Source organism: Brachyhypopomus gauderio, unplaced genomic scaffold (assembly GCF_052324685.1).
Source record: "Brachyhypopomus gauderio isolate BG-103 unplaced genomic scaffold, BGAUD_0.2 sc264, whole genome shotgun sequence".
NCBI lineage: Eukaryota > Metazoa > Chordata > Actinopteri > Gymnotiformes > Hypopomidae > Brachyhypopomus > Brachyhypopomus gauderio.
The window spans coordinates 63,269-73,868 of NW_027507085.1; the positions used below are offsets into that span (position 1 = coordinate 63,269).

The 10,600-nt window shown below is 46.6% G+C and overlaps 1 protein-coding gene across 1 annotated transcript; it reads right to left on the minus strand.

The window, feature by feature from the left end:
* Positions 1–232: 232 nt before the first annotated feature.
* Positions 233–9,650, minus strand: st8sia3 (ST8 alpha-N-acetyl-neuraminide alpha-2,8-sialyltransferase 3). The gene is made up of 4 exons (XM_076995888.1): positions 9,058–9,650; positions 7,457–7,579; positions 6,211–6,768; positions 233–3,130 (listed from the first exon to the last, which is right to left on the minus strand). Exons 1-4 carry the CDS (start codon positions 9,219–9,221, stop codon positions 2,848–2,850), a joined length of 1,128 nt encoding a protein of 375 aa, XP_076852003.1. The 5' UTR covers positions 9,222–9,650; the 3' UTR covers positions 233–2,847.
* Positions 9,651–10,600: the final 950 nt, after the last annotated feature.

Below are 10,600 nucleotides of genomic sequence, written 5' to 3' on the forward strand. Positions count from 1 at the left end.
TGTGCAGGGAAGAGTGTCTGTGTGTGCAGGGAAGAGTGTCTGTGTGTGTGTGTGTGTGTGTGTGTGTGTGTGTGTGCAGGGAAGAGTGTCTGTGTGTGTGTGTGTGTGTGTGTGTGTGTGTGTGTGTGCAGGGAAGAGTGTCTGTGTGTGTGTGTGTGTGTGTGTGTGTATGTGTGTGTGTGTGCAGGTACTGGGTCCTGTCTCTTCTACAGTCTCATGCACATTTGCACAGTCAGGATTTATGATTTATTTCACTGCTTTTGCACCATATTCTAAAGCTGCATGACACAGAATTCACAGAAAACTGAAACAAAATTCACTCAAATTAAATCTTCAAAACATTTGCACAAGTACAAATGAATAAATAGCACGTAGCACTGAATGCCGAGATGTGCTGTTCCTTGCTTTAACAGTTTGGCCTGCCAGCCGGAGCCTTGCTCTGTACCGTCCCACCACACCGGCCCGACGTTTGTGAAATGTAATAGCTAGACACAAGATTACAACACACAAACTATAACAGATCTAGTTACAGAGCGTCAGGACATGCAGCACGCTGGAGGTCACGGGGAAAGTTCTAGATGACTCCAGACATCAGCGGAGCGTGCACACCAGCACACGAGAGAAGGTGGAACTCACTGAACACGTCCTATGTGTTCAGGTCTTTGGTAAAGTACTGATGTATCATTAATGCTGAGTGGCATATTTTCATTTGAATTCATTTGAAATCATACGCTTCTGATTTTGTGGGGAGTGGTTAAAGAATCAAGCAAACATGAAACTTATAACCCTCATTAAATCTAGCATTTTAATTATATTTCTATGAGCCTGGTGTACCAGAAAAATATATTTGATTTAAATATTTTATAAATATTTATTCAAAACACATTTAACTTCGAGCAGTCAAAATGAAATGTTTCAGCATATCTCTGTAAAACATTAATATTATAATCATCTTTCACATGAACACTGCTGAATGGTGTGAAAACCCAGAACTGTCCTCCAGAACTGTCCTCCAGAACTGTCCTCTGAGCACTTTTTCATCCACCTTTCTGGAGCTCCTTCCTAACATTTGCTAATAGCTCATTTCACTGCATAGCAAAACAGTACTTCCACTGTTCTAGAAGGCTTTTAAGATGCCTAACATCAAAGTGCATTGTGGTTATTGTAGTGTGTTGTAGTGTGTAGTGTGACTAGTGCCGCTCTATCTGTGCCACTCTGAGCCTTCGTTTTGTGTCTCGAATGCTCACCTTTAGCTGTGGACACTGAACTAGGTCATTCATCAGTCCCAGTGTGATATGGCTGTGTAGAGAGACACTAAAGGGATGTGGGCACAGTCCGCCATCCCATAATCAGCGCCCGTGTCTACATTACATTCAGGCTTCATCAGAGTCCACACAGCCGTCTGTCTGGACCTTGCTGCTCATGTGGAAGTGTGTACAGCCATATGTGTGTATACTGTAACTCTCTCTCTCTCTCTCTGACACACACACACACACACACACACACACCTAACACATTAGATATGCTTTTATAACATTCACATATGACACAACTTCATATGACTCTTATAAGAAAACAAGGTCTAACTGTTAAATCTCGTTAATGACCTGACTGACATTTGACCTTTCAGTCCTCTCAGGATTAAGAGCACTGATTGGCTGTTACAGATTATGTCCTGCCTCCGTGACTGATTGACATGGAGATGACAGCTGGCTATGTAAAATAATGTAGCCAGTGCAGTACTGATTAAACTGTGTTAGCTAGCTCTATTAACACATCAGTGTGTATGCGCATGTATAAGTACAGTGGTGTGGGTGGGGGGGTTACTGCTCACCCCCACCCAACCAAAACAATACATGAGTGTGAGCAGGAATTATGAGGAAGGACACAGACCCCCCCACCCCCAAACTATGCCTACGATTGTATATGATTGTTTATGTCTATGCACAAAGAAAAAAAAAAAAAAAAAAATGGCATTTATCAGCAATTGAAAAAAAATTACAACCACAACAAAAAACTAAAATTATTATTCTATAATACTTTCTTCTAATATATGTTTTTGAATGTTTACATTCTAAATAAATCACTGTTAATTGTTAGATAACTATACATAAGCACATAAAGTTACCATGGTTACCATTAAAGTAGCCATTTTTTTTTCTGTAATTATATTAGCCTTTCAAATATATTGTTTCAAGCAGAGCAAAAATTAACATGAATAGTCCGAGTTTTTAAAACATGTCTCTACAAAGAATTATATCATCTATAATCTCCCAGTCACCTCACAAGTAAAAATTCTGCAATCTTGGCTCATCTAAGCTTGACCCAACAGGAAATGAGGAAACCCCTGAAATGAGGACCCCCCCCCCCCCCCCCAAATGAGGACCCCCTGTCATGCAGCTGCCCTGCTGTTCTGAGAAGACTCTCGCTGTGTGCTCCAGTATGGTGTGATGTGTGCCTGTGTTAAGGTACAGAGGGCCGCTAGTTTCTAAGATTCCTAGCTGTGACTAATAAATGCTCATGTTAAAATGTTCTGTCGTACATGGCAAAAACTCCAGTGTTGAATTAACACCTGCAGGGCACCTACAGGCCAAACAGACAAACACGCTACGAGAACTAAAGAAAGACTGTTAGTGTTGAACCAACTCTGTGGTTTTTGCTGTGTTGACATAATCAATACAGGCATCATCATTTGTAATACCACTACCGGCATCATTGTTCTTCAGTGGTCCTACACCCCCCCACCCACAAAAAAACCTATAGCCCTACAGTAGATTGAGCCCCAACATTCATCTGCAAACCCACGTGACCAAGTAAGTCCCGCCCTTTGACCTTGCTCTTTGACCTCTAGGTGCAGTGTGAGAGGCTGAGCTTCAGCACGCCCTCGGTGTGCATCTTGAAGAGGAGCTTGAACTCGGTGGGGAGCTGGTGGGACTCCTGCCACTTGGTGGTGAATTTGGTGCCCTTCTTGTCGTAGTAGTGGTATGGAAGCTCCTTGCCCGTGTTGGGGTCCCAGCCGAAGGGCCAGAACCCGTACAGGTGGACCTGTTCGCACATGGAGGAGGCCAGCGTAAACATCAGGATCCCGGTGCTCAGGCGTTTGGGCGAGAGCTGCCGGGTCTTCCAGTATCTGCAGACAGAACGGGAGACAAATCAGCTTGTTCTGGCCATGGAGCACGTAGGCCACACCCCCTCCTCAGCGGTTTTAGCATATCTTGAGTTAGAATTCCCTTAAAGCCGCAATAGGTACGATTTTGAATGTTTCTCTGCTGCTGGCCATGCCTCCTCTCTGCTGTTGGCCACACCTCCTCTCTGCAGTTGACCACACCCCTTCTGTATTGATGGCCACACCTCCTATCAGCCACAGGCGTCTGCAGGGACACAGAGCTCTGTGCAAGGCTGCCTCCCTAACGGGGCACTGCTGATCGACTTAAACTGCACACAGCAGGAGCAGAGGACAGGAAGGAGAGAGAGAGAGGGAGAAGGAGAGAGAGGGAGAGTGTGAGACAGAGAGTGACAGAGTGCGACAGAGAGTGAGAGAGGGAGAGAAAAAGAGAATAAAGAATAAAATAGGATCAGGACAGAAAGGGAATCTGGAGCTTAGCTGCTGCATAACAGCTCCTATTAGGGGATTGTGTGTGAGTGTTTGAGTACGCTACTGTCTGTCTGCAGCGGTCTCCATTAAATTACTGTCAACATTAAACTCTTAGGATGTCTTAGGCCTGCACGCCTGCCTGAGCCTCTTATAGGCAACAATTCTGTCTGAGCAGGTCTCCTTAACGGGATTGTGGAAGATTACAGAGCAAGAAGGCATTGCTGGTGGCAACGGAGAGCGAGGCCATGCTAAGCCCTCTTCATGCACCTCTATGGGACTCCATTCAACAACACCTCTCCAATTCTCTCCATCGATTCTCTTTTTCTCTCATACACACACACACACACACACACACACACACACACACACACACAAGCACTCTGTCTCTCAATTCAATTTAAAAGTCTCCCTCTTTCTATTTCTCTTTCTGGTCTTTGTCTGTTCGTCCTATGAGTACCTTTTCATGCTCTCTTTTAAGAATAAATTTTTTTCCTATTTTGATAGATTTTTTAAGAGTACATCTTTTGTACCATTTTCATCGATTATCACTTTACAAAACAATACTGTTTTGTTTGTTATGTTTCTTGTTTTTTTGTTTTTTTACAGTCAGGCCATACATGCTAGATACACCCTGAGTAAAGTCCTGACAGATCAGAGGCCACGCCCCCACCAGGGGATGACACGGGTCCTGAAGTACTGACGTACTGAAGGGAGTGTGATTACACTGGGCCACAGAGCCAGGGCACCTGTCAGGGTCTCCCCCAGGAGAGATTCCCCATGTCAGGTGACATCATCAGGACTCCATGCTGGGCCAAGGGTGCTTGGCTCTGATTGGGCTACGCACAGCCTTCCTCTCCCTCTATTGGTCACTGTGATGGCAGCCAATCACAAGCTAGCTCTCTCCCTTAGTGCATTCAGCTGTCCCGTCATGTCCGAGCTTCAAAATACATTTTGGCAGCATGCACCACAGATTGTCTAGCCTTCCCGAGATGGAGGCTGTCCTGCAATAGTAAGAATCTAGGTTTGGAGACAGGAATGGAAATTGCTCAATTTAGAGAAAATTTAGTTCAAATGAAAGGAAACTGCCTTTGAGTGATCTGAGTGGTTTCAATTGAATTGATTTATTTATGTAACAAGTCCATGATATGCACAAGTACACACATACACATATAAACACACAGAGACACATTCACACACACAAACACATTCACACAGACAAATTCACACACAGACACATATTCACACCTGTATTCACACACACATACACATATAAACACACAAAGACACATTCACACACACAAACACATTCACACAGACAAATTCACACACACATACACATTCACACACACATACACATTCACACACACAGGCACATTCACATACACACACACACACAGGCACATTCACACACACACACACACACACACAGAGACACATTCACAGACACATTCACACACACAGACACATTCACACACACACATATATTTGCACACATAGTGTTTGGATCAAATCAAATAGGTCAAATGCCACGGCGAGTGGCTTCCTTTGAACAAGTAGCAAAAGTTAAAGTTGTTTCCATTATATAGTACATTGAGTATCCCAACAGCTTCTGAAAGTGTTATAGCTGCTCTAATTGTGTTTTCTCAGCAGTCGTGGGTCTCTGTTCTTCCAGAACCAACTCATCAGTTATTCACAAGCAATTTGCAAGTGTAAAATGGACGTGTTAGAACAGAGAAAAAACTGAAATGTGCAGTGCAGAGAAACATGCAAAGTAGGAGTGTTTCCTAGCACTGGAGCTAAGAGACGTGAGTCTAGCGCTCACTGTTTAATGGACACAGCCCAGGAAGTTCTGGGACTTGTAGATCTAGCACTGGAGCTAAGAGACGCGAGTCTAGCGCTCACTGTTTAATGGACACAGCCCAGGAAGTTCTGGGACTTGTAGTTCTAGCACTGGAGCTAAGAGATGCGAGTCTAGCGCTCACTGTTTAATGGACACAGCCCAGGAAGTTCTGGGACTTGTAGTTCTAGCACTGGAGCTAAGAGACGCGAGTCTAGCGCTCACTGTTTAATGGACACAGCCCAGGAAGTTCTGGGACTTGTAGTTCTAGCACTGGAGCTAAGAGACGCGAGTCTAGCGCTCACTGTTTAATGGACACAGCCCAGGAAGTTCTGGGACTTGTAGTTCTAGCACTGGAGCTAAGAGACGCGAGTCTAGCGCTCACTGTTTAATGGACACAGCCCAGGAAGTTCTGGGACTTGTAGTTCTAGCACTGGAGCTAAGAGACGCGAGTCTAGCGCTCACTGTTTAATGGACACAGCCCAGGAAGTTCTGGGACTTGTAGTTCTAGCACTGGAGCTAAGAGACGCGAGTCTAGCGCTCACTGTTTAATGGACACAGCCCAGGAAGTTCTGGGACTTGTAGTTCTAGCACTGGAGCTAAGAGACGCGAGTCTAGCGCTCACTGTTTAATGGACACAGCCCAGGAAGTTCTGGGACTTGTAGTCCTAACACTGGAGCTAAGAGACGCGAGTCTAGCGCTCACTGTTTAATGGACACAGCCCAGGAAGTTCTGGGACTTGTAGTTCTGGTGGTTGTGTTGCGGCGCGTCATCTAACCTGTTGATGTGTTTCATGATGTTCCCAGGCCAAGCCAGCTGCACCTTCAGCTGACCTCGGTGCTCCACGAAGAAGTCGACGAGGGAACGCGTGACCGTGGCGGAGGTGTGGAAAAAAAAGGCGGGAATCCAGAGGATGGCGCCGTCCAGTTTCTTCAGGCTGAGGAAGAAGTTGTTTCTGTCCTGGATGGTGAGCAGGTTGTTGTAGTACTTCTCCAGGATGCTGGGGTTAAAGGTCGTGAGGTTGGTGCGCCTCCCCACGTCCTTGCGGAAGACCTCGGTGGGCGCGAAGTTGCAGCGGAAGACGAAGTCGTATTTGTCGATGGCGACGCCACACCGGCTGCCCGTCAGGATTCCGCTGTTGCCGATGACGGCGCAGGTGTTGTAGCGCCTGTTGGTGATGGGGGAGGAGTCTGGAAGCAGTGAGCGGAAGTTCTCGCTGATGGAGAAGACGTACTTGTGGCTGGAGTAGTCGTAATGCATGAGCTGACCCACGCGGACGTTGTTCTTGGTCAGGCTGAAGTTGCGGGGAATGTCGATGTAGCGCGCGATCTCTCTGCTGGAGAACACGGAGGAAACAGGAGAAGACCACGTCAGACAGAACGAACCGCAGTTCTGATCATCTCGAACATGGCCGCACGAGCCCCACACCAGCCGTGGACCATCGCCGGGTCGGCCCGACTCAGAACGCTCCACATATCTGCTTTGCTTTTTCTAGTTCTGGAGTCACCAGCTGCCAACACTTTGGACTCTAAATTGTTCTGTTTGCATCGGCACCTCCATTAACTTGACACTGAGTACCACAACTGAATAGTTGTTACTGGAGAGCTATTAATCTGTGATGCACCATATTACCAATAAATTTTTTATCATCTGGAATTGATTCTGTATTGTTTTCAATTTTAATTCCTTATTTTCTGTGACTGCAGATAGAACAGTGTTTAATTTAAATAAAAATAAATAAATAAATACATGGTTCAGCGTATGTTACGATATGACATGAATAAAAAAACAGAAAACAACAGAAGTGTGCTTTGTGGCTGATCACAACACTATAGTAAACGTCAAAGAAAAAACATCATGGACAATATGAACCCTGACGTATTACCCACAAATGTCAGCAAAACAAAATGAAAAAGAATCAAGGAAGGTTCTGGAGGTACCGAAGAATGAGTTAACGGTCTTCTTCACACCTTGGGCTGTAGGAACATGTGGGTTTGACCTCAGACTGGAGGAGTGTGTCTCACCTTTGCTCCGAGTAGGCAGTGTGGTTAAATCTCCACTTGGAGGAATTATCCTGTAGGTTCTCATTCAGGGCGTTGTTCAGGGGAACAAACGCTGGGTCCAGAAACTTCATGGCCAGTTGGGACCTGTAAGGGGGGGGGGGGGGCACAGAGGGGCACAGAGGGGCACAGAGGGGCACAGAGGGGGTTGGGCAGGGGGCAGCAGGGGGCAGCAGGGGGTAATAGGAAAATGGAATTTCCATTCCATTTGACTGGAAGAGGACCCAGCTCTGGTATCACGGTGGTGGCAGCTGTTGAAAGCGGTTCGGATCAATGCCTCCCCGTCCACCCGAGCACAAGCTACCCCCTGCCCCAGGCAGTCGATGGCCACTCTAATTAAACAGCCTCTTTTTAGACTTCAGGCCTGGTCAGTTCTTCAGCCTGACTCATTAGCGCTTGTGTGGTTTTATTAGTGAAGATTATTAGAGTCTGGGCAGCTGTTTCAGAACTGCAACATGACAAAAGCGACGTCCACGTGGTACTGATCTAAAAACCTACTCATGCTGAATTCAAGGATTGCTGCTTTGGTAGATGGTTGCAGTTTTTAAATATGTTTCCACTGTTATTGGCCTTAACATTTAACTGGTGTATTAGTGTGACGTTCCTGTGAGGAACTACAGCTCTGCTAACAACAAACAGGTTTAAAATGGTTTAAGGTGTTTAAAAATTTGACTTGAAGTGGGAGTTTTTTCGTGTAAAAACATGTTAGGGACTCTAATCCGAATTCCTGGCAGCCTTAACGTGTACACGGAATAAAATGTTCCGCACCGACGGCGAAGTGAACAAATCACACTGCGGTAGCATATGGCCCGCGCCTCGCGCATCCTCCTTCCCGCGTCTGCTTCAGCAAAATGGCTCCCGTTATAACCTTGGCTGTAACAAACGCGTCGTAATCACTGGCAGCTCATGAAACTGCCAGGCGAGTAAATCAGGACCAAGGACAGCTCCCTGGCGTCGGGGACGCGCCTTCACAACCCGACACAACGCACGAGTTCCGCGGCCTTCTACAGAGCACAGAGGTGCGCGAGCCACCGCCAGAGACACCCCGTTACCCCTGAAATACATTCATACGCGGGGTCTCATTAAAAGCTCGGCATTTGCCCGGCGCCGTGTCCGGTTTCATGGACAATGTCACAGAAACGCGCGTTCCCTCTTTATTTTGAAGGGGGAAAGGGCGGTGACGTCAGGCAGCAGGTGGTGTGACGGTTCAGAATTACTGGATCATTACTCTGCGTAATATGAGTATTAAAACTGGGTTATCATTCCGACGCTTCTGCCCCTGCATCCCTAGCCGGAACTGGACAACGGCGCCTGCGCCATGCGGCATCACGTTACTGTACCATAAAACTAAGGCCTTTTGAATCCACTGGTGGCGTCAGTGATATCAGCGCTTACAACAAACCTCCATCCGCAGACACGGCGACCTGATGGAGGTGAACACCACCGTCCGTTATAACATGCACAATTAACAGCGAGACTTCACGAACCCCCCTCTCCCCTGTGTTTTAACTTTACAAATACGCGGTACCACGCAGTAAACGCCAGAACCGCCCGGTGTCACTTACCTAAACCCAGTATGAAACATGTACATCCGTGGACCCCCGGAGTTTGCATATTTCGGGGCAGAGAAGACGAAGTCTTTCTTTATTGACACGTAGCTGATCAGCGACAGGATGAGCAAAGCGACACTGAACATCACCAGACCCAACACACTGATGATACGGACCATCGTGCCGCGGTGTCATTCCCGGCGAGGCGGACGCCAAGAATGAAAATGTTCATGAACACAAAGTCACCATGACTGCAGATGCGCCCCGCGGATACATCACGTCGGTATTATGAAACGGCGACGGTGGCGGATATGATGGGCTTCGTGTCCCGTCTCGCCCAGCGGGCTGCAGACGCTTCTGCCATCGCGACTCGCGGTCTGGCTGATAAATCCGTGTGGAATAACGTCCCGGTGAGATGCAAGCTTTTCCAATCTGATTAATTGACTCCGTCGGATATTTAAAGGAGACTCGACCTATCGAGGAAAACCGAAGACATAAACAAGTCCGTGACGACGAGGAGAGACCACGCACCGGAAAAGGGGTTACACGGTTACACGGCAGCGTGGATTACACCGGAGTCTGGCTGCATTTGCAATGTTAACGTCGCCAACGCGCACAGCGTCTCCGGCGCACGGAAAGAAAAAAACACCAAAGAGGTTCCTAAACATCTTCAAAGTAAATAGTTTCTGGCCGAAATAAGAACAATTGTTAAGAGGAGCACAATTAAGTGATAAATCGATATAAATGAGTGTCAGACCAGACGTGAACCAATAAATATGCCCTAATCTGACTCTTGATTGTTTGTGTCGGATTAAATTAATCTGTACAACTCAGAAAATGATGATGAAATAAAGTATCCGAAGCTCTCCGATAGAAACATTTTCACTATAATTACAGTGTTCTAACGTAGTCGTTAAACCTGTCACATCAGAACGTTCCCGTGCGTTCTAGTGTTCGTTACACGTCACATCAGAACGTTCCCGTGCGTTCTAGCGTTACACGTCACATCAGAACGTTCCCGTGCGTTCTAGTGTTCGTTACACGTCACATCAGAACGTTCCCGTGCGTTCTAGTGTTCGTTACACGTCACATCAGAACGTTCCCGTGCGTTCTAGCGTTACACGTCACATCAGAACGTTCCCGTGCGTTCTAGTGTTCGTTACACGTCACATCAGAACGTTCCCGTGCGTTCTAGTGTTCGTTACACGTCACATCAGAACGTTCCCGTGCGTTCTAGTGTTCGTTATACGTCACATCAGAACGTTCCCGTGCGTTCTAGTGTTCGTTACGCGTCACATCAGAATGTTCTCGTGCATTCTAGTGTTCGTTACACGTCACATCAGAACATTCCCGTGCGTTCTAGTGTTCGTTACGTGTCACATCAGAATGTTCTCGTGCGTTCTAGTGTTCGTTACGCGTCACATCAGAATGTTCCCGTGCGTTCTAGTGTTCTGTTGTTACATTAGAACATTCAACAGGAACAACATCAACTACTGTCTCCTTTATATGATTTCTTATGTACTGCAGCATCAGTCATGTTGTCATGTCACACAGCTGC